This window comes from Argentina silus, assembly GCF_951799395.1.
Source record: "Argentina silus genome assembly, chromosome: 15".
Lineage (NCBI taxonomy): Eukaryota > Metazoa > Chordata > Actinopteri > Argentiniformes > Argentinidae > Argentina > Argentina silus.
The window spans coordinates 15600313-15624447 of NC_139669.1; the positions used below are offsets into that span (position 1 = coordinate 15600313).

General features: G+C 44.6%; 3 protein-coding genes across 4 annotated transcripts; 1 reads left to right on the forward strand and 2 right to left on the reverse strand.

Moving 5' to 3' along the window:
• The first annotated feature begins 663 nt into the window (after positions 1-663).
• On the forward strand, positions 664-4324 carry aldob (aldolase b, fructose-bisphosphate). The gene is made up of 9 exons (XM_083685527.1): positions 664-797; positions 1625-1737; positions 1920-2128; positions 2237-2291; positions 2546-2706; positions 2832-2915; positions 3190-3364; positions 3617-3816; positions 4027-4324. Exons 2-9 carry the CDS (start codon positions 1626-1628, stop codon positions 4120-4122), a joined length of 1092 nt encoding a protein of 363 aa, XP_083541653.1. The 5' UTR covers positions 664-797; position 1625; the 3' UTR covers positions 4123-4324.
• Positions 4325-7169: 2845 nt separating this feature from the next.
• On the reverse strand, positions 7170-12141 carry tmco6 (transmembrane and coiled-coil domains 6). The gene is made up of 13 exons (XM_083685896.1): positions 11979-12141; positions 11689-11801; positions 11386-11495; positions 11050-11233; positions 10841-10945; positions 10542-10633; positions 10260-10376; positions 9809-9923; positions 9356-9536; positions 8915-9009; positions 8455-8622; positions 8031-8156; positions 7170-7622 (listed from the first exon to the last, which is right to left on the reverse strand). The coding sequence occupies exons 1-13, from the start codon at positions 12067-12069 to the stop codon at positions 7599-7601; spliced, it is 1521 nt and encodes a 506-aa protein (XP_083542022.1). The 5' UTR covers positions 12070-12141; the 3' UTR covers positions 7170-7598.
• A 190-nt stretch (positions 12142-12331) lies between these two features.
• Positions 12332-20955, reverse strand: LOC310816366 (uncharacterized protein). Of its 2 annotated transcripts, XM_083686530.1 has the most exons (21): positions 20745-20955; positions 20204-20262; positions 19951-20072; positions 19561-19715; positions 19128-19286; positions 18865-18975; positions 18530-18730; positions 18190-18381; positions 17868-18071; positions 17470-17748; positions 17142-17348; positions 16849-17022; positions 16551-16730; positions 16225-16404; positions 15258-15653; positions 14938-15082; positions 14756-14826; positions 14364-14562; positions 13434-14117; positions 13223-13338; positions 12332-13082 (listed from the first exon to the last, which is right to left on the reverse strand). In XM_083686530.1, the coding sequence occupies exons 1-21, from the start codon at positions 20859-20861 to the stop codon at positions 13056-13058; spliced, it is 3978 nt and encodes a 1325-aa protein (XP_083542656.1). In that variant the 5' UTR covers positions 20862-20955; the 3' UTR covers positions 12332-13055. The 2 variants fall into 2 exon arrangements, with proteins under 2 accessions (XP_083542656.1, XP_083542657.1); XM_083686531.1 differs by lacking the exon at positions 16225-16404.
• Between the last annotated feature and the right edge of the window lie 3180 nt (positions 20956-24135).

Here is a 24135-nt window from a genome sequence, read left to right on the forward strand (position 1 = left end):
TACATCAGAAAGAGGTTTCAGACAATTGATTACTGTTGTAAAGCAGTGGAATATTCCACAGAAACCTTATCAGCACAGTATATCATATAGCTGCTGACCTATGCAAAGATGTAAATGACTTATTAATTGAGAATGAGTGGATGGAATATTAAAACACAAATATCTCACATGTCCATTACATAACTGGGATTCTGTAATTTGACACCGATCAGCACACAGTTTACATGATCTAACCCTGCACAAACCCAGACATACAAACGCACACACACGCACGCGCGCACACACACACACACACACACACACACACACACACACACACACACACACACACACGGCATACTGAGCTCAAATTGCACAAGACTAAAGAAAGAAACCTGAATGGCAAGATTGTAACAATACAGGGCTCTCCCTCCAAAAGAATTGACTGAACTCATAGGCCACCGCATCATGCATTTAATGCGTGCAGCGATTTATAACAATAGACTGTCAGACGATACACGGTGTTCCTTTTATCTTGAAGTCATCCCTTCAAGTTCTGATAGAACTCAAAGTCCACAAAGAAGCATTGATACACAAACACGCCCCCACCGACTGTCTGGACCAATTATATTACCAGTGGGAATGCACGCCCGTGCCACATCATGTAAACTCCTCCTCCATCATCCTGTGGTTGTGACGGTCCAATAAATAGCACTTGAAACTACAGTTCAGCCTTCTCAATTAGTCCTAATTACGGGAGGCTAAAAAGGCTGTGTTTCTGTTCTTCCTGATCTCGTCGGAGTTTGACATACTTTCAAGTAAGCTTTCTTTCTTTCCTATGTGAATAATCTATACATTTGATGGGTGACTTGTTTTAGGACAAATTCAATGGTTGTGGGATTTGTTTTGGCTGACCATGTAACTGTTGCAGAGAGGCACTGGAAAGCAGTCTTTTCAGAAAAATTGCAGCAAATGTAATGGTTTGGTCGAAGTTAGGTTTTGTGGTCGATGTACAATGACCACGTTATCTGTTGAGAAGTATGCGGAACTCAGAAGTATGCAGACCAAAACTTCGCTCTTCATAACTACATTCTTCGTGGACGCTCTTGAATGCGTATTTCTATTGCATTTATGGTACTATGCAAGTACATTGTCGGTTTCTTATTCGGTTGACTTTGAATATTTTAATTGAATGCACGCGTTCTGTAATTCGACAGTGGTCCAATGGAGTGTTCAGCAGGCTGATCTACCCCTCTCTGAATTGTGCAATTGCTTGCCATGTTAACGTTTGCGTGATACATGCGGTGTTCTTCCCCTTGCACACCTGTTTAATTGGGTGATCACTTTTGAAATTGGTCTACATCATATATTTATGATCTCAGTAAATAAGAATTATGACTTCCAGTGAACTGTGAACTTATTTGTCCAGGGATAGAAGCTAACTTATCAGCTTTGGACTAAAGTTCAAGCGCAATGCGCACAGACAAGCCAAATATTGACAGAGTTGGTGAGTGGGAGGGGGAAGAAGGTCCTGTGCAGAGGTGGAGATTGAGTAGAAAAGAGAACATGACCAAGAACCTGTCAATTACGTCCATTATTGAATGCCATATGCCTCAGTGTTTTAACTGTCACCTTTATTCAACAGGATGACTCACCAGTTCCCATCACTCTCTCCGGAGCAGAAGAAGGAGCTCTCCTCCATCGCCCTGAAGATTGTGGCTCCAGGGAAGGGCATCCTAGCAGCAGACGAGTCCACAGGTAAAGAAGCCCAGCGAGGCCATGGGAAATCAGTGGTTGTGGCCTGTAGCGATTGGGGGGAAATCAGTAATTTCTTTTGATAAATGAGTGGATGGAAGGCAAAGCGTGCCCAATCTATGCCAGCTTGTGCCCCCCTTAGATGCCATGCACTAACTTTATTTCCCCTCTTAATTTCTGTCAAGGCACCATGGGTAAGCGCCTTGGAAATATAAATGTAGAGAACACAGAGGAGAACCGGCGTTATTTCCGAGACCTTCTGTTCTCCGTCGATACCCTCTCTGACAGTGTGGGAGGGGTCATCTTTTTCCACGAGACGCTGTACCAGAAGTCAGATGCGGGCGTGCTCTTCCCCAAGGTCATCAAGGACAAGGGCATCGTGGTTGGCATCAAGGTGAGGGGACCACCAACATCAGGAGGAGACCAAACCCCAATTCTCAATGTGTATCTTTCCTTTTGTGGCCTTGTGTACTTTCATTGAAAAAAAAGCCCTTTCTCCTAGGTGGACAAGGGCACAGCTGGTCTTAACGGAACAGATGGGGAGACAACCACACAGGGTAAGAGTGACTAGATGTTCATTACTGTCGCTAGTGGTTTGCAGCCACTTTACAATCTGAAATGCTTTTGAAACCTGTAAGGTTGAAGTCTGTTATTCCAAGTCTCTATTCTATTTAGTCTAACACGATCAATCATTATTTTTGATAGTTATTTTGCCAGGTATGTAATTGAGAACAAATGATTGTTTACCATTACAACTTGGCTTAACAATAATTAAGAATTTGGTCCGATCGCTGTCCTCTTCTCCCCTCAGGGCTTGACGGTCTCTCAGAGCGTTGTGCCCAGTACAAGAAGGATGGTTGTGACTTTGCCAAATGGAGATGTGTGCTCAAGATCTCAGACAGCTGCCCCTCGGCCCTTAGCATTGCAGAGAACGCCAACGTCCTTGCCAGATACGCTAGCATCTGCCAACAGGTGTGTCATCTCACCATCTCTCTTCCAGAACAATAGTTGCCTGCATGGAACTTCAGTACATCAGATGTATGTTACTATTACCCATACCCCAATGAGCCTGACTTAAATGCTGTCCTCCCCATCAGAACGGCCTGGTCCCCATCGTGGAGCCAGAGATCCTGCCCGACGGAGATCACGACTTGTTGCGTTGCCAGTATGTCACTGAGAAGGTGAGTTCATCCCAACATGGCAACCCAAAGCCAGTCAGGTACACTACTTTAATGGAGGGTTAGTTTAAAAAAAATAAAACAAAAAACCTAGGCTATGCAGCATTGTCCCATTGAACCCTTCATTATGCTCACAAACAGTCCTCAGTTAATGGCAGATTTCAGTCTTTCTCCTTGCCACAAAGTAGCTGGGGCTATTACAAAAATCAACCCAGATTTTTAATGCATTCAGATGGAGTCAATAACACACTTGGGTCACTTTCTCTTCGTTCCCCAGGTCCTGGCTGCAGTGTACAAGGCCCTGTCTGACCACCACGTCTACCTGGAGGGAACCCTGCTGAAGCCAAACATGGTCATGGCTGGACACACCTGTCCCAAGAAGTTTACCCCTCAGGAGGTTGCCATGGCCACCGTCACAGCCCTCAGACGCACTGTCCCCGCCGCTGTGCCCGGTGAGAAGGGGGTGGGGGGGGTTGTTTGTTTGTTTATAGGAGTGGCACTGGAGGGAGAGTGTGCTGCTACCTATTCTCAATCTGCTTTGCTTTCACTCAACCTAGAAAAGAAAGAAGACACTGAGGGTAGTCAGACTAGCAAAGAGGTAGAGTGGGAAATTGTTAAAATTAGTTAGCTGGTGTAAGGTGATGCCAAAAATCAAACCCACCAACATATTGCTAACCCTTCAAACCCATCTATCCTTTTCTCAGGCATCTGCTTCCTGTCCGGAGGCCAGAGCGAAGAGGAGGCCTCCCTCAACCTCAACGCCATGAACCAGACACCCCTCCACAGGCCCTGGAAGCTGACCTTCTCCTATGGCCGTGCACTCCAGGCCTCTGCCCTCTCTGCTTGGGGAGGCAAAACCGCCAATAAGAAGGCCTCGCAGGACGCCTTCAGCACCAGAGCAAAGGTAAGAGAGGAGGGTGTAGTGTGTGTGTCCCCCCTCCCCTGTCTTTATTAGGAAATGTCTAATCTTGCCAACATTTTTATGATCGAGCTGGTGAAATATTTTATTAGAACAACCTTTGTCCTTATCCTCTGTCCAATGTTACTTGCAGCAGATTAGCTGGCTGAAAGTTGTCGAGCCAGGGCATTTTCTTGATACCCGTGTCTGTTTCAGAACAACGGTCTGGCCTCCAAAGGCGAGTACAAACCCAGTGGCTCAGCTGACCAGGCCTCCATGCAGTCGCTGTTCACAGCCAGCTACGTCTACTAGACCAACTGCACAGAGAACGCATCCATGGCCGCTGAAATGAAACCCATTCCTTATGCAGGTCAAGAAAATCTGCTGGGTTGTCCACTCCCCTTTTCTGCAAAAACCTGATAACGGGTCCAGTTAAACAAGTTATGCTTCAATTCTACCGGTTTCTCTGTTCCTGCACAACTGGAGTGAATGAAATAAATGTGAACTGTATTAACTAACTGCAATTGTGTCAATTGCTGTTGAGGAAATGACCCCACTGAGATTGAGGGTTATGATTGAGTTCCTTTATCCCATCCACATTAACAGACTGATGTTTGGCAACATTGGCAAAGAATAGGCGTGAATTTAACATGCAGAACATGCATGTTGAACTTGCCTGACAATTACATTTGTAGAGGGGGAATTTCATTTGACTCAGACTCGGATAGAAGGATAGGATAGAAACAGGTAATGGCTAGAGGACATGGGGTGCTCAGACATGAAGCTTAATGGCCTGTTTGGCTAGCTGGGAGGCCTCCTTGTTGGGATACTTCTCAGTGAAGAGGGGGTGGAACAGACTCAGGATGTTGGGGAGGTTGTTTTTACGTGCCTCATCCACAGCAGTCCAACCCCAGATGTCACATTCCTATGGAGGGAAAACTGCAATGACCTTCGGGACCAACAGAGTGTTGCAAAGAGTTACTTTCTTTGCAAGTTATTAGTTTTGTACTTGTAAGCACCTGGACTAAAATTAGACGGGCAAACATTTTCTAACAATATAAATGGGAGGATGATCACTTAAAAGAAAAAAGTAGAAGTAATTCATAATTAAATCAATTTTGGTTCAATACTAAATGGCCATATTACAAAGCTGGTGAGTAAGTAAAGCCACTCCATTATCTAAACAACAAGCATAGAAGCCTAACACCAATGTATTTGTGAATGAGGGATGTGCAGTTGTGGGCCTGTACCAGAGGGCTGGCTCCATATTGCAGCAGCTTGGACACCATGACCATGTCTCTTATCCTGACTGCAGCGTGCAACGTTGTGCGACCGTTGTAGTCACCCTGGTCCAGATTCACCCCTGCCGTGTACCAGGCCTGCAGCAGTTGGCAGTCTTTAGCGTGAACAACCCTGACGAACATACACACAGGGGTTGTTCTTGACACAACAACACACATGCTCGAAAATGTAGAGATGATTAACCTGAAAGACAGATAAGGTGCAAGAGAGAGAAAAGTGGAGGTAGCACAAACTTCATCAGCTCCACCCCGATCCTCACTGGCTCCAGTGCCAGTGTGGCACCCTTCAGACGCAGGATCTGGATGATTTCAAGGTGCCTTAAAGATATTAACAATGGGTTACTCTGTTTCAGAGATCAGCTCCCCTCTATTCTAGGACTTTAGGAGGAGCCTTATGTGTGTTAGCAATATGGTGAGAAAAGGGTTATGGGAATTGCTTAGGTTCATCTCTGACAAACTTAGCAAAGAGTAGAGAGAGAAGCTATTGGATAGTGACTTGTAGTGACTCTGTGCAGGCATGTATCTTTCAAATAACCACAGATACACAACTGTGGGATTATTTTCTATTTGCTACTATTCAAATCACAATAGCAAATCTCTTGGTAAGCTTAACAAGTATATGTGCAACACAGTGCTGCACCTGTTCTTGATGGCCAGGTGAAGAGGTGTGTGTCCGAAGCGGTCCTTGAGCTGGGTAGTGGCTCCTTTGGCCAGTAGGTACTTCACCATGTCCAGCTTACCCTTCTCACAGGCCCTGTGGAGAGCAGTGGTGCCATCATAGTCTCCACAGTTCACATCCGCCTGAGAGGAGAAGAGTGGGGAGAGAGCATGGGAGAAGTGAGGACATGTATACTAGAGAATGCCAAAGAATACATGTAAATGTCTCTGAGGGTGTTTATGTGAGTGGGTAAATGAGCGTGTGTGTGTGTGTGTCTAGACATCATACCCTCACTAGGATCTCCTGCAAAGACAGGAAGTCATTGTTCTCCACACATCCACAGGCAAAGGCAGGCAGTAGGTCCCCGTTTAGGCTCAGCACATCCTATGGATGAGTTGGTGTTAAAGACCATAGACAGGTGTTACACATTCATTGAGGCATATTGAGGACCGAGTTAATGTTTCTGTCAGACTTATAGCTAAAAATGCTAGGCAACGCACCTTTTTGCTTTTGTTCTTCAGCCAGTTGAGCTTCAGCACTTTGCCAACACAGCAAAGAAATCTCTTGTCTCTGGTTGTAGTGCCCAGAATGATGATGGGTTTGGTGACAATGTCAGTTGCGTTCTCCTGAAGGTTGTCCATCTCTTCAACGAGTTTGGGGCAGGCAGGGGTGACTGCCAATAAGCCCAATTGACAGCTGATGACATTTAAAGTGATGGAACAGCAAATGAGATATACAAAATTAGCTAGTTAGTATGGCTATCTGGCTATCTAGTATACAAGGTCTAGTTAACGTTAGCAAAATCCCTAGACCAGAGGTTATAGATGGGTCAATACTTCAAGTCAGAATAATAAAGCTATTCAATGTTTTACACTGGTATGAGTCTGCTTTGAGCTAACTAGCTCATTTGTAGGCCTTAGCTAACTTGGCTATGACTTGTCTTACATCCCCTTTGCTAGTAACAACAGTTAACTAAACTAGTTAAGTAAGTAAGTTAGTTACTTACTGCTAGCAAGCTAACTTAGCTGAAGTTGGCTAGCCAGCTAGCTAGCTAGCTGAGATATCTTATTTGCTTTCTGATGTTTTCCCTTAACAAGTTCTCAAGTCTAGTTTGTTTGAGTTTAAGGGAAGTGATTGTAGGTAATTGGATCTCAATTAAGAAGTCCCATCTTGAATGTAGGTAAAATATAAAGCTAGGAGATAGCTGGCTGGTGTGCTTTATCTGTGGTCTACTGCTGAGATCGTCGTCTACGACGGCCGACCGTTGATTCCATCGCGAGACCCGGTAAAATTGTGCGGTTCAGTGAGTGTAATTTTTTTTTTTTACTCACCTCGTCACTAATACATATATGCTAATAATTGGAAAAGTGTAAGACAATAAAATAACCTAACAAATAAAATCAGATTATGTTAAGCACTTTATTGACGCAGTATAAAAAATAACATTCATTGTGTACAGATCTTCTGCGAAGTAATGTCATCACTCAATGTAAAAACCATACACCATTATCACACAGACCGACTTATTTTACAGCTGCTTTGGTTTCAAGGCCATGCAACAGAGAGAATACTATGTACCCATCATCATACACAGTAGATGTCCTGATTAAACCACGTGTCAACACATGGCAGTCCACCCAAGGGTGCCGGAATCAGAGTTGAGGGGGGGTGGGGGCAGGGTATGTGTTTGATATTGTTAGATATATTACATCCATACGTTCTATGGAGAGTGAGATTAGAAGTGGAGGGTCCACGGACCTGTGGACCCCCCTTTCCTGCGCCTATGAGTCCACCTGGTCTTGTGGTGAAGGTGATGGTCTGAAGGCTCTTCAAGGAGATGTTGAAGTGTTCGCCTATAAGACAACAGTGGTCATGAAAGTCTGACCCCTAAAACAAACACACACACACCTACACATACAGCATTCTGCGCTAGTTTCACATCCTCATGAGATGAAAACACACCTCTAATGGTAGACTCAGTGATATGACATAGCCACGAAATAGCAGGGCGACTATTGGCAGAGATAGTTAGCGGAAAAACAAGGCAATTCACTCAACAGCCTTTTTGTCACACAGCGATCACGTTGCACTGCCGTGCTCATTCGCCAACATCATTTATCGTGATTGAAACATCTTGTTCTGGTGAATATGAAACATTTCTAAAGCCAACTACTTCCCAAGGTGATGTCATATCGCGGAGTCTAGCTTTAGCCAACATGACTGAAACTTTGGTTGACCCATCTTTGACAACCAGTCCTTACCATGCAGTGCAAAGGCAGACTGTGCTCCAGGAGGTGTGTTGCTCGCAGACGAATCTCTCCCTCGCTGTTATACTGGATCGCCTCCAGCAGGGGGAGCCCTTCTTGCCTCACAAGGTCCTCCGCCACCTGAGAAGTGGCGACACACAAATCAGTGCTTCATCCAAGTCATCCACTTTATCTTACCATGTAGTAATGCCAGGCTGTAAAACACTGCAGACAGAAATGGATTGTACGTATGTATTTGAAACCATTTCAAATATTGTGCTGTGGTTGATTGAGGTGACCTGGCACAGTCGAACCAGTGGAATAGTCGCAAAAGTGCAAACCCCGTCCATCTGGCACTCCAGGCAGACTAAAGGAAACGCTCAATGTACTTAGAGTGTGAGTGTGGCACTGGGTATCACATGAATCCAGTCTTCCCTACCTGTGGACTGCTGGCCACCAACATGCCCAGGACCTCCAGACTGAGGGACACCATCTCAGGTTCGGTCATCTTGAGTGTGGCGCAGAGCGCAGGCAGCAGACCAGCCTGAGCCAGCTGGAGGCAGTACGCTGTCCCTTTATAGGCCATATTTCCCAGAACTCTTAGGACCTGGTCACAACATCAGGATGGTTTGGGGGTTAAAGGTCACATAGGGAGAACAATAAACTTAAAACCATGTTTGAAATGAGCAAATGTCGATAACTCAATATATATATCTTCTGAATAAATAAATGAGTGGCACTTATCCTTCTCTCATATTTTGACCTTGTTTCAACTTAACCTCGACTCGTAATCAGTGGAGTCTCCTCCCACCATAACTCAATGTCCAACAGAAACACTAAATAATCTCCCTTCACATAGTAACACTGTAACACCCCACCTCAGTGAAACCCTCACTGACCATAGTGTTGATGCCCTGAGAGAAAGGCAGGAGCTGGATCAGTCCAGGGACCAGGTTCAGGAAGAGCAGAGCAGAGCAGAACACACTGGAGTCAGCTGAGAGACCAGAGAATGATGATTGATAAAGGTGTACACATTACTGTACTTGCAGTTCCAGATGAGATACTTGAATTTAATCCATGGATCTATGGGTTGGCATTTATGACATAATGGATATCACAAAGGTATACAGGATTGGTTAAACTCCAGAGAGGGAGGGCAATGATATATCACAGCTGCTGAAAACATAAAAGAAAAAATAACTTGGTTGGCATGAACTGAACTGATGTGTATGTTTAAACTGATATTTCCTCTTCAATATAACAAAGAGACCATCTCTCTAGATTTACAACATAGACTGATGTGTCAACTGTTCTCAAACACACATCTAGACTGGTCTCACCTGTCAGGTTGTTGAGGACCCAGGTGCTCTCTCTGGCCAGGGCTGGGTGGGTCTGGAGGAAGGCCTGAGCAAACGCACACAGAGCAGCCAGGAGACGACTGTCACTCAGCTGGGCCTTGAGGTCCTCCGGTGGTCCAGCAGAGAGAAGGTTTCCCACGCAGCGCAGCAGGGGCCAGATCAACTGGAGATGGAGAGACAGATGGCTACTCAGAAATGTTTGGGTTATTATCTCAATTTATCTATACTCCAGTGCATCAGAGTTTATCTACACTTCAGTGCATCTTGTAGACATGATAGAATTCCTTGTATTATATGTCATAGAACCACAAGTGCCAATTTTGAATAGTAGTGTTCTTAATTGCTCTGACTGCGTCAATTTCACGACTCCAACAGAAACTGTTCTAAGCTACACAGAGTTACTGTGAGACAGTTTTGATCTAGTGAATTCCTTACCAACTCCATTCCCTCCTCTTTGCTTCCTTTAGCAACAGCGCCACCCAGTGTCACCAACAGGGAACTGCACTGTGTTAGAGTCCCTTGGGCCAGCAGTGTCCCGCTGTCCACATTGCTTTGGAATAAGGAACGACAGACATTACATTTACATTTTTGACATTTAGCAGACGCCTTTATCCAAAGCGACTTACAACAAGTACATTTGTCTAAGTAAGTGAATCATCTATACATCAGTCATCATAAGAAAAACAGATCGATGCAAGGACCAGGGGCCATTGGCAGTCACAATGCTAGAAGAATTACTTTTTTAAAATTATTTTGAAAAATGTTATTTACAGTAGAGAAACTGACAGCAGATCAAACAGATCCGGTGTAAAACTATTACCGCAGTATCCAGATGACACATTACACTTAGGTTGAGGGTGATGGAGTTTGAGTTGAAATGTCCCACCTGCATGTCAGGTAGTGCAGACACCAGGCACACTCGATGGCAGGACCCAGTCCAAACTGAGGGTCTGGATTCAACACTGAGAGAAGGTGTGAGGTCAGCCCAGAGGCCAGGACCATCCTACAGACAAACAGGAGAATACTGATTATGAACGTGGTATTAGATTCTGAGAGAATCTTCCCCCCTCCCCCCCAATGAACTTGTGTTCACATAGACGAGAGGGCATGGTTGTAGAAACATTTATTAATGTTTCAAAATGACTCAATAACTACACTGTATACTTACGGGACAATTTTCTCTGGTGCATCCTTGACTTGGAGAAGCTGTGAGAGGGTGAATCCTATTGCTTCAACCACAGCCAGATTTGGCCTCTGAATCTGTGCACACACACACACACACACACACACACACACACACACACACACACACACACACACACACACACACACACACACACACACACACACACACACACACACACACACACACACACACACACACACACACACACACATAGATGAAGGTGGGCTATAAGAAAACAAAGACATGTCCACTAACAGTAATGTCAGAGGTGTGTTTCTGACCTGGATGCAACTGGCCAGAGCAGGTATGATGCCCTGAGCCAGAAGCTTCTCTCTCACTGCCTCACTGTCTGGACACAGGTTACCCAGTGTGTAGAGGCACAGCTCCTATGGATATACATACACACACGCACACGCACAGTGAGAAAAATGTCCTGTATGAGGCTGTTAAATTATAAGTTGTTGGTGCCTGTTGATGTGTGTGTGCTGACCGTGAACTTGGCGCTCTGTCCAGACAGGTAAGTGAGCAGGTATGGCGTTGCAGGTAGACAGGCAGGGCCCACGTTGGGGTGGGGGGAGTGGGACAGCTCGTGAAGACATCGCGCAGCCTCCAGGCGACACTGGGCGTTAGAGCCACTGAGGAGGCCCACCAGGACGTGCATACTGTTCTCCTGTCTGGTCACACACACACACACACACACACACACACACACACACACACACACACACACACACAGCAGAACAGAAAAGACAGTATGCAATATTTGAGTGTAAGTGCTGCAGATTGATGTTTGCTTTAGTACGAGGACAGCCTGTAGCCTTCATACTTTATGAAGCTGAGCTGGGCTGAGGGGTTCCGGAGGGCTTTCCTCAGGGCGGTAAGATGAGTCTCTCTTTCCTCCCCACTGTGGTGAACTTTCCGCAACAACTCCAACACCTGGCAAAAAAAGAACTGTAATTGACTGGTATATTCAGTCAAAAGCTATATTCAGTGTATCCTTCCCCACTGACAGTGACTCCACTTCCTCTGTCTGTACACTCAAATAACTGTGTGTGTGTGTGTGTGTGTGTAAATATATATATATATCCGCAGCATAATCATAAAGCTGGTTGTGACAGACATAAGTTACCTGATCACAGGACTCTGTGTCCATGGTGCTTCCATATTCCTCCTCATCATCATCTTCATTCACCACGAGCCTCTTGCTGATCAGCTGTCTGTCCCTCCGTGCCTGTCTCAACACTATAGGGGAGAATCCATGGTATATTGACTCCTAGCGTTTTGATATGGAGATGAGCTGCTCGCAATAGCTGAGTTAGTTTTCATTCTTAAGTGCGCCTTACTTGGTATATTGACGAAGACGGCAATGATTTGTCACTGCGGTACACTGCTATCTTTGGTAACGGGCTGGCTACTCACCTTTCTCATGTTCTCGCCTTTTGAACTTGAACTCCTCCAAGCCGGATCTCTGAGGACCAGCCTTGTGGCGGACTGCGTTTAACCTCCACATTTCATTCTATTTTAGTTGCCGACTGTCTTGTTTTACAAAGCATGATTGGTTTTCTGTTTACCGATGTGCTCTTCTTCGTTTGTTAATAGAGTGTGATTGTTTTCAGGAAATGTGTGGAAGCGCCACCAAGCGTACGGGGGCGTCTTGGTCCACTTTCATTCAAAGCTCTTTACACACCCAAATGTTTACGCACCAAGAACAAGGTGAATACAACTAAAAACCCATTAACAAACACACTTAAACGTGGACAAGTACAGAAAAATATGACATTTAATTCCATGAAAAACACTGTACAATGCATATCATTTGAGTAACTATCAAACATTTTCAACTAAAGTGTTGAGAGCAAATCTCCCATTCAGTTTGTAATTGTGTCTGAACTATTTTCCATCTCATGATGCTCTTAGCTTTTAGACATGCATTCATAACTGGGGGGTTAAGGTTTAACTATGGTTCTTGGTTATAGTATTTTATAGGAAGTGGATCACAGGTATATTAGGTCATCCATGTCAGATTCTCATGATTCAGTCATATCTATGACTTGTTGGCACACAGCAACTGATACTAGGAGGACCTTCATATTTCACATTCATATCACTTTCATACATACATGCCATAACAGCAAAACACATTTAAAATATACAGTAACCATTCAAATAATACAGCAAGCCATCTTGCATGGACAAACTGTAAACAGTTGGCAACAGTTGGGCATCAGTCAAAAGTTAAAAAGCCTGTGATCAACAAATAAAAAAAACAGTAACGAAATGTACCAACAAGGAAAGTGAATATTTGTTAGTGTAAAAATTAAAACGTTACAATTCTGTTACAGTTTGGGATGGACAGGACAGTTATTTCCCTTTTTCATCGTCCCAAGTCGCTCCTCTGACATTGGGTCCACACACCTGCCCAGGTGGCATCACAATCATCTGATCTCACAAGATGCAGACACGGAAGATCCTCTCTTCTCACATCCATCCTTATGACTACTTGCTCTTGGTTGACTTGTTTTTCTGAGGGGCACAACACAAGGTTTAATTAACTTTCAGTTTTGTGCTTTTTACACCAAACAGAACAAACATGTTTGTGTTTTGAAACCAAAGCTACACATGATGATAATGACGATGAGTATGACGATGTAAATGTAATTAACCTTTTTAGGGGTGGCGTCTTTGGATGCTAGTTGGATGGAGTCTTGTTCACTGGTGGAGTCTTGGGCTGATGTGATTGGTGTCTCTGGCACCTTACTCTTCTCTGGTTTGTTTTTCTCTGTGGGAAATTTGGCATATCAAAATGACATTAAACAAATAATATTCACCTTACCAAAATGCTTTAACACAATATTTTGTGGTGGAGTCACTCACTTTTCTTCTTCTCTGATGGAGGACCTGGTGTTACAGTGGTGGATGGAGGGAGTGGAACCTGGTCCACACCATTTTCTTTAGTCGTCTTCTTTGTCTTCTTCTTCTCCTTCTCTGTTGCTTTCTTATCTTTGCCTTTGTCTGTTTCATTCTGCTCCTTTGCCTTCTCATTCTTCTTAGCATTCTTCTCAGTCGTCTTATCCTTTTTCTTCCCTTTTTCTTCCACAGTCTCATCTTTCTTCCCATCTACCTTTTCTTCCTCCATCTCCTTTCTCGTCTTCATTTTCTTGGGTTCTGGTGGATTCTCATCTGCTTTTGGCGCACTGGTGTTCTCACCTGTCCTCTTCCCTTTCCTGGTTGTCTGTTTGGGGGTAGAGGGCGTGGAGGGAGGCGGCTGGTCTGTCTCAGCCTTGGGGACGTCTTTAGCTGTTGCATTCTTAGCACGACTGGCCTTGGCTTTACTTGTTTTTGATGGCGTCTTGGTGTTGCCATTCCCCACTACCCCTTCATTCTTTTGGGCCGTGGCCTTACTTTTTTTAGTGGAAGTCTCTTTTTTCGGCGTAGCTTTAGCCCTGGGTTTGGGTGTCCTGGGTGCTCTAGCTTTCTTCAGCGCTGTGACAGGCAAGGTGGGAGCGGGTGGAGATGAATTCAGAGCAGTGATGGCGTCCATCTTGGCAACGTCAGCATCTGTCAACAGAGCGATGGTTAGACAGTAAATCAACATGGCCGACAGAGACCCTTGACTGTCAACACCTGTGCAGTGCAGTACACGGTTCTGTTTGTATTCACTCAGAAGTTTTCCATGATTATAAGCTATTAAAAGGTGACACAGTCTTCTGGCTGTTATGATTCTTTTGAACCCCGCTCTTCTGCCTCTCTCTCTCTCTCTCTTCCCTCCCCAACTCCCTCCCACCTTCTCTCCCTCGCTCTCACCTGACAGTTCCAGTACCAGTTTCTTCCACTTTTCCACGTCTAGACTGCTGTCTGAGTCGGAGTCGTCTCCCCCCATCAGAGGAACAGGGGTCTGAACCACCACAGTCTTAGAGGGGGTTTGGGAGGTGTTCTTCTTCTTTCCCTTCATAGACGTGTCCTCTAGTTTGTCCTCACTCCTTTTCCTCTTCGTTGCTGAAGCCTTTGAATAGGTGGGTGTAGGGTTGGAAACAAATCATGGAGAGGGTCGCGTTTAGCTTTAAACGTAACGTTATGATATTGAAGAATGTGGAGGGGAAACCTCAATAAAGCTTCTCTCTCTCTTGCACGCACTCTTACATCACACACACACACACACACACACACACACACACACACACACACACACACACTACCTGCGCTTTCTTCACAGAGGTGGGTTTGGCTTTTGCTGTCACCTTCTTTGCTTTAGGTGCCACTGGGGTGGCTGAACACAAGAGAAGGAGATAATCAACAACAAACCATCACACACACACAGCCAAATTTACTAAGCTTTTGGCAAAGTTTATACCTTACTCCTGCCATGTTAACTACGTACCAACAGGAGGTGCTGTAACAGCTGGAGCTTCCTGCTCTGAATCTGAGTCATCACTACTGCTGCTACTCTCCTCAGCTGCCTTAGCCCCAGCTGTAGGTGTCTGTACTGGAGGAGCAGTCTTGGCCTTAGGAGTCGCCACAGCCTTCTGGTGAGTATCAGATACATTGTTAGAATAAGCAACATCAAAAGATGCAAATCACACACAGCATAGTTTGGACTTGAAGTATGAAGGAGGATGGTTATGCAGCAGTGGCAGAGCATTAGGAGTAGCAACTACTAACTCATGTAAACTATCCGGAGCCCCCTGGTTTGAAGCTTACCTTAGGAGCACTTTTCTTTCTACCGTTTCCCCCATTCTGGGCCTTCTTGGCTGAAGCAGGTGGCTTGAGTTGAACTTCAGCCTGCTTCTCTGGAGCTTTGTTTGAGCTGTTTAACAAAGAGTCACTGCTATCACTGGACTCCTTACTAGCTGGTGTTATAGTCTTGGGTGTAGCAGTGACTGTTGGACTCTCCTCCTCACTATCTGATGATGAGTCAGTGCTCTCACTGGACTCCTCTGCTGCTGTAGTCTTGGGTGTAGCAGTGGCTGTTGGCTTGGCCTTGCTTGGAGTAGCAGCAACCGCTGGCTTTGTTGGGGTGGCAGGGGTGGGTTTAGTCTTGGGTGTTGATGTTGATTTACTGCTGGTTGGTGTTGCTTTCGGTGTTGTGGCTGTTTTCTGTAAGTTTAGAAACAAATAAAAATGTGAGGCAAATGTTCAGTCTAGTGTTTAATCTGATAAAGTTGGGAAACGTATACATTATTCCACATGGTTAGATAAAACCCTCAAACTCACCCTATGGTAAATATCTATAGCAAATAAAGAGAGAACATAACAAGTAAGACAGGACAAAGAGGCCAAAAGTGAGTTATGAAAACCAGTTCTAAATGTTCCATAAGGAAACAGGTTGATGTACAGAGGGAGTAAAATCAAGAGATACCCAGATGTTGATTTATGGAGGGAGTGGTATCAAGAGGTACCTAGAAGTTGGTGCATGAAAGGAGCAGAGCCAAGGGTTCAATTGGTGGTGAACAGCCGGAAAGTGTAAATGATTTACATATGAGGGATGGAACCTAAATTTGAGAAAGATCGGAAACTGTATAAATATGGTGTGCTGAGGGACAAACAACAGGATGTTTCGCGAACCACCTCGGCTTTGTTACTTGTAATAAAAGTCTCTGAAGAAACTATCAGCTCTAGTCTTTGGCATTTTATTTCAAAGTATTTTAACTTAGAATTTCACGACAACCCCTGTTGGATTCTCCTCCTCACTATCTGATGATGAGTCAGTGCTGTCACTGGACTCCTCTGCTGCTGTAGCAGTGCTTGGAGATAAAGCTGGTTTTGTTGGGGTAGCAGGGGTGGGTTTAGTTTGGGCCGCTGATGTTCGTTTACTGGTTGGTGTTGCTTTTGGTGTGGATGATGTTTTCTAAATCATTATAAAGACAAATGAAAATGTCACTCAAATGTTCCAACCAGTAAATATAGAATCAAATACTGTATTATACTATATGTTGCACATATACATACAGTATTATTCTGTACTATAGGAACAGACTACTCTAAAGGACTCACCCCTGTTGGACTCTCCTCCTCACTATCTGACGATGAGTCAGTGGTGTCACTGGACTCCTCTGCTGCTGTAGTCTTGGGTGTAGCAGTGCTTGGAGATAAAGCTGGTTTTGTTGGGGTGGCAGGGGTGGGTTTAGCCTTAGCCGGTGACGTTGTTTTACTGGTTGGTGTTGCGGCTGTTTTCTGAATTTTCGAGACAAATAAAAATATGAGGCAAATGTTCAGTCTTGTGTTTACTCCGATAAAGTAGGGAAACCTATACATTATTCTACAAGATTAGATAAACTCTCAATCAACTCACCCCTGTTGGACTCTCCTCCTCACTATCTGATGATGAGTCAGTGCTGTCACTGGACTCCTCTGCTGCTGTAGTCTTGGGTGTAGCAGTGCTTGGAGATAAAGCTGGTTTTGTTGGGGTAGCAGGGGTGGGTTTAGTTTGGGCCGTTGATGTTGTTTTCGGTGTGGATGATGTTTTCTAAATCATTGTAAAGACATATTAAAATGTGACTCAAATGTTCCTTCTAGTGTTTAATTTGAGAACGCTGGGAAGCAAAGATTATTCTGTAGGAACAGATTAACTCTCAATAAACTCACCCCTGTTGGATTCTCCTCTTCACTATCTGATGATGAGTCAGTGCTGTCACTGGACTCCTCTGCTGCTGTAGTCTTGGGTGTAGCAGTGGCTGTTGGCTTGGCCTTGCTTGGAGTAGCAGCAACCGCTGGCTTTGTTGGGGTGGCAGGGGTGGGTTTAGTCTTGGGTGTTGATGTTGATTTACTGCCGGTTGGTGTTGCGGTTGTTTTCTGTATCAGTTTAGAAACAAATAAAAATGTGAGGCAGATGTTCAGTCTCGTGTTTAATTTGATAAAGTAGGGAAACCTATACATTATTCTACAAGGTTAGATAAACTATCAATCAACTCACCCCTGTTGGACTCTCCTCTTCACTATCTGATGATGAGTCAGTGCCGTCACTGGACTCCTCTGCTGCTGTAGTCTTGGGTGTAGCAGTGACTGTTGGACTCTCCTCCTCACTATCTGATGATGAGTCAGTGCTGTCACTGGACTCCTCTGCTGCTGTAGTCTTGGGTGTAGCAGTGCTTGGAGATAAAGCTGGTTTTGTTGGGGTAGCAGGGGTGGGTTTAGTTTGGGCCGTTGATGTTGGTTTACTGGTTGGTGTTGCTTTCGGTGTGGATGATGTTTTCTAAATCATTGTAAAGACAAATTAAAATGTGACTCAAATGTTCCTTCTAGTGTTTAATTTGAGAACGCTGGAAAGCAAAGATTATTCTGTCGGAACAGATTAACTCTGAATAAACTCACCGCTGTTGGACTCTCCTCCTCACTATCTGATGATGAGTCAGTGCTGTCACTGGACTCCTCTGCTGCTGTAGTCTTGGGTGTAGCAGTGGCTGTTGGCTTGGCCTTGCTTGGAGTAGCAGCAACCGCTGGCTTTGTTGGGGTGGCAGGGGTGGGTTTAGTCTTAGCCGGTAACGTTGTTTTACTGGTTGGTGTTGTGGCTGTTTTCTGAATTTTAGAGACAAATAAAAATGTGAGGCAAATGTTCAGTCTAGTGTTTAATTTGATAAAGTAGGGAAACCTATACATTATTCTACAAGATTAGATAAACTCTCAATCAACTCACGCCTGTTGGACTCTCCTCCTCACTATCTGATGATGAGTCAGTGCCGTCACTGGACTCCTCTGCTGCTGTAGTCTTGGGTGTAGCAGTGCTTGGAGATAAAGCTGGTTTTGTTGGGGTAGCAGGGGTGGGTTTAGTTTGGGCTGCTGATGTCGGTTTACTGGTTGGTGTTGCTTTTGGTGTGGATGATGTTTTCTAAATCATTGTAAAGACAAATGAAAATGTGACTCAGATGTTCCAACCAGTAAATATAGAGAATCAACTACTGTATTATACTATATATTGTACATATACATACAGTATTATACTGTACTATAGGAACAGACTACACTAAAGGACTCACCCCTGTTGGACTCTCCTCCTCACTATCTGATGATGAGTCAGTGGTGTCACTGGACTCCTCTGCTGCTGTAGTCTTGGGTGTAGCAGTGGCAACAACTGGTTTAGCTCGGGTAGCAGGGTTGGGTTTATCCTTAACTGTAGGTGTCTGTTTTTGTTGCTTTACTTGTGACTCTGATAAGGTTTTTGGTGTTGAGATAGTTCTCTAAACGAGGAAACAGTAAGCGGCAAACACAAAATCTAAATGAGAAACAATGTTTCTATTAATTACAACATTGAATATGAATGACATGAATTTATGTTTGTCATGAAAGTTTTGATCAACTCATCAAAACTAACCGGTGGTGGAGTATCGTCATCGCTGTCACTGGATGAGCTCTCACTCTCATTGGCTGCTGCAGGCTTGACAGGAGACTTAGGAGCCAATTGGTTGTTGGGAGGGACAGGAGTCTGTCACATAAACAGGACACAACACTCAATCAATCTGTCAGTCAAGGTACTGTATCTCATGCATCTATCTATCTATCCATCTAATGATCTCTCCATTCATTGATTTCACTATACGTCCACTACTCTGGGACTCTCTATCCCGTCTGTTTCACCTGTGGAAGTAGACTCTGGCTCGCTTCTTCACCCTCTGAGCTGCTGTCACTGTCGGAACTTTCTGCCTGTTTCTTGTTGGGGGTAGATGGAGTGACCCCTAACCCAGCTGTGACCTTTCCAGCAGGTACATGATTGGCTTTGAGTGTCCCTGAGGTTTTCTGGAAACCGCAGAGGAAAGGGGAGGAACAGAGGATATCATCAGTAACAATAGGCAGAAGACGTTCTTACTCAGTACCATACAAGCGTGTTCTAACATTCAATTTGAGAACTGGAGTATAATTCAGTCTAGCTCTAGCACACATAGTCGAAGTATCAGATCCTAAGCAAATGGTCAAGCAAGGCAACACTGTTCTCTGAGTGGCACTAAATTTGCAAGTGCAACTCCCCATAAGCGTCTGATGTTACTCGATTGCAGTTAATCTGTGTCTTCACCTGTGTATCTTCTTCTTCACTGTCAGAGTCTTCTGAGCTGTCTGTCCCCGAACTCTCCCCCGCTGTCCCCTTTCCCGCAGGGATACTCTGGGGTGCAGCCTTGGCTTTAGCTGGGCTGGAGTTGACTGTGCTCGGTGCCTTTAGAGTCTGGGGGGCTGGAGAGAGCAAGGAACGCTAAATGTAAATCCACTGACTTCTTGTTTTGGACACTGCATTCAGTCTCCTTTAATACAATAGCTGACTAACACATGAGCAATGCTAACACATACTTTTCTGTCATTTTTTAGATGTATTGAGACTACTGAAGGTTGTTAATGCAGAGAGAGTGCAAGAGCTAGGAAGTGAAGACAAAGACAGATAGCATAAATGTTGCGGAGAGCTTAGTTGTACCTTTAACAGGTGTTGTTTCTTCATCCTCTGAATCAGGGCTCTCAGTGCTGCTTTCCGGGTCCGGCTGTCGGTCCTTTTTCAATTCGGACGGTTCTGTATCTGTTTTTGTGCTCTTGGGCTCACTAAGAAGCACACAATCAAAACCAAATACAACACAGTGATTTTATTACACACAACAACCAATACTGTCCAGTATATATCTATTTTTTATATCTTTTTTTTGGGGGGGGGGGGGGGGGGGAATCATACTCACTCTCCAAACCATTTATTATAGATGTCGAGTAGCGACGTGGTCAACACTTTTGGTTCCCCCTATTCAGAGAAATAGAATCATCAAATCCTCCATCAATGAAAACAACGCAGCTATGTACCAAATTCTGAGTGACGTGAGGATAATAGACAGGACAAGCAATCAGTATCTCTAAGCACACAACTTCAACCAAGAGGTCACTTTAAAGCGACCCAAATGGCACGACTCGAATGGCACAGTATAGTTCTGTAACAAATAAGGTCGTGGTTCAAGCCCCGCTCATGTTAAATTCTCTTGTCTAAACCAATGCATGTTACGTTATTGCACTAACCGTGCTGGCAGTGCTACAATTAAATCATTGTAGTTGCAACAATGTTGCAAAGAAATGGGCCACACAGATGCCGTTACAGTGTCTGCGTGGTACAATGTAAACAACACGTAAGAAATGCATTTAGCTACGATCACGGTATTCAACAACAACATTGCCTTTAATTATAATCTAATTCAACACTGACAATGTTAGTGGGTAAAGGCTGCTAGAGACCTGTGGAACATGCTTCTGAAGCTCATCTGCAGCTTTTTGGAAGCCGTTCTCCTTCAAATGCCGGTAGATCAAATGCGTCAACTCATGTTTTGAAACCTGATTTTCGTTAGAAGACATATTCCGACGTTAACACAATAAAAAACAACAACTAACAACTAAATAACGCAACGTTGCAAATGTTTTAATGAACGTGGCCACATTGGTGTGTTTGGCTTTCGTTTACTACAAAGCGCATGTTAAACTTTCAACTTTCAACCTTGTCTCGCCAAGCATGATGGGACTTGTAGTGTAGCGACACACCATTGACCAACATTGACAGGGCATTCTTTACCCCACCCAAAGAGGCAATCAGCCGTCTTTCAACAGTGGGATCATACTAAATCTCAGGTAAAAGTGGTCTCAAATAATCAGTCAAGTTTCTCTCAACCATCTGTTTGAAAGTAGCTGTCCTGGGCAGAGCAAGACCTATCTCTTTTACATATTCTGTAGTTTTAGCTGTGTGACATATTTGCCTGGTCATTATGATACTGAATGAACTACTGCGAGGACCTTAAGGTTACGCAGTCCTTCACCCATGTAAAGACACCTCGTCCTCATTCTTTTCTTTCCTTCTTACTTTTTTATGCCTTTAGTCAATTTTCCTGAATCAAACATCCTGTCTTGAATAAAAACAAACATTTGAGAACAGGCTAACTCTATGATTCCCCTCAAAATGATTCTATACCCCCAATTCAGTGTTTTGAAGTGGATTGCAAAGAAAGAGTGCCCCTGTATTCTTCTATATATTTAAAAGAACAGTTGCTCCCTCCTCCTTTGATGCAGTCATCAAATGCATTGATAATCTGTGTTTTTTGTAGTTCCAGGAGTGTTTGGGGCAGTGGACTTGTTTCTCATGAGTTGGTATGGGCCCACAGACACATTTCTTGTGGTTTGTTGTGATTCTTCATGGTGGTCCATGAGGATGTGCCAGCTGTTTCACACACTTAAGGCTGCAATGAGACGGTCGTACCCCCAGCAATAAAAGAGGAAGCCATTTTGTTTAAAATAGACCACCGCCTGCCGTCCCCTATGCCCCTCACCTGAGCTATGTGCTTTAGTCATGTTTCTCCTGTGGTTCTAAAACTGGTGAGTCAGTTCTCCTCTACATCACGGCAGGAATAACATCCCGAAGTCTGGCAGCCTGGCGGCGGAGCGAGACGCTCCAAAAACCATCCTGAGACAAATCAAATAGACAAATTAAAATTGTTTCAAAATCTGCCAGTGTGGTTGAATCTGATGGGAACAGGTGTGTTTGGATAAGGGTTTGGGCGTTGGGTGTACTGCATGGGGGTGGAAGGTGGGGGGTGGGATGGTGTTTGGGGTTGGGATGAAACATTGTGTGGTGCAGGCCCTAAAGGGTGTTGCTTACAACAGACCGCCTGGAAGTGGATCTAAAGGCTAAGGGAGGTGGAGGTGGTGGTGGAGCATTTATCTTTGGTCAACCTGGGGGAGAATATTGGGTAAGCAAGGGGTTAATGGGAGCAGGGCACTGAAAGAGCCCCATTCATGGGGGCAAAACCAGGAAAGAAAAGCAGTGTGTATTCCAATCTCAACGTCAACCCTTCCAGTGGGGCTCACCAAGCTTGATTTCACCACGTCCCCAGTCCTCTCCTCCACATACACACACACACACACACACACACAAACACACACACACACACACACACACACACACACACACACACACACACACACACACACACACACACACACACACTGCTGCCTTGGCAAAGCAAGTTGGTTCTGATTAGCTGGAAAGCAGACTCAGCTTCCATTCTCATGGTGTTGATGAGTTAGACCAAATGGGAGAAATTGAATATTTCCTCTGCTAATTTTTCTCCAATCATCACCTCCCTGAGTAAAACAACCCTTTATTTGTTCTTTTCTTGTGACCAGGATGTATTTGTGCATGTGTGTGTGTGCGTGTGCGTGTGCGTGTGTGAGAGAGTGTGTGTCTATGCGTGTGAGAGTGCCTTGTGCTGAAACACACCCACACATAGTTCCTGAGTAGTAGACACGAAACCAAGCAAGCGGTCGTTCCTACTCATTGTGATTGTATGAAACAGGCCGAGGACTGAGCTGTTTATTCAGGTTACGCTCGTAAATGGCGGTCTGTTTCACAGGAAATAAATTGACATAAAGTCACATTCCACGAGTCCAGCCACTCAAATCCCTCCGCTACTGCTTTTTTACAGGTAATTAACTGCAGCCAGTCCCAGGTTTGTTATTACTGGGACTAATACTGTATGTCATACTCTGTCCGCAGTAGAGTCTTTAAGTGTTGTTTATGATCAGGTGACTGATTTATTGATTATGTTTACATACTACACAACAGATAAACAATTCATAAGTAGAATGTTCAAGCAGTCCCCGACCCTCTTGAGATGTCCATCCAGATGCCTGTTCAGGGTTCCCGATAAACTGTTGTGTCTGGTCCAGGTGCTCTGTGGAGAACCGCTCCTCCATGCAGCCAACTCAAACACACCCTCAGGCACTGAGGCCAAACCTGCCTTACCTGAGACGTCCCTCTTGGAGACCATGGTGTGAGAGAGAGAGAGAGAGAGAGAGCAATTCATGTCCCTTTCATTGAACCTAATTACACCCTTGAATCTTGAATCCATTCTCACCCAACATTTGAAAATACATCTCTGGCTTATCTCCATTCCATGGTGTCTGCCAGGACCCTTATGATTATTTGATTGACAGAAGGTTTTGTTGGATGGAAATAAGAATGGAGAAGGGACTGATATCCAATATCCAGGCTGAAGGTTAGAGAGGTGCAAAACCTCTGTTTGCAGTTATCACAGAACGTTCAGCAAAAAGGAGAGAGAGAAAGAGAAAAGGAGAAAGAGAGAGAGAGAGAGAGACAGAAAGAGAGAGTAAGAGAGAGAGAGAGCAATGTGCAGGTTTACTGGCAGTCCTGCGTTGATTAGAAAGGGGCTAGTGTTCGTGGCGAGGGAGCAGCCATATTCAATAACAGCGCCTCTTCCTCAGCCAAACTCAACATCTGGTGCCGACCAACACAGAGCAGCACTGCTCTCAACTGCCGTTTCATCTAATTACTCCTTTCATGTCCCCTCGTTTTCTGAGAAGGTAAAGAAATGAAGGCTAGAACCTGGTAGAGTAGGAAAGTGATGGAGCAAGATGGAGGGGGTGGGGGGGTGGTCGGGGGGTGTATGAGATGCGTTTCAGTAAACTGAGGATCTTTGATGAGTCAGCCATACACAAACGGCTCCTTCTGTTCTCTTTGAAAATCAAACCCACACTGGGCCATGTTTTGGCCCTTATTTTCTCTTTAAATAAAATGTAAGCAGGTAAAAAATGTAGAGGTGAATCATATGTCAGTGTAGTA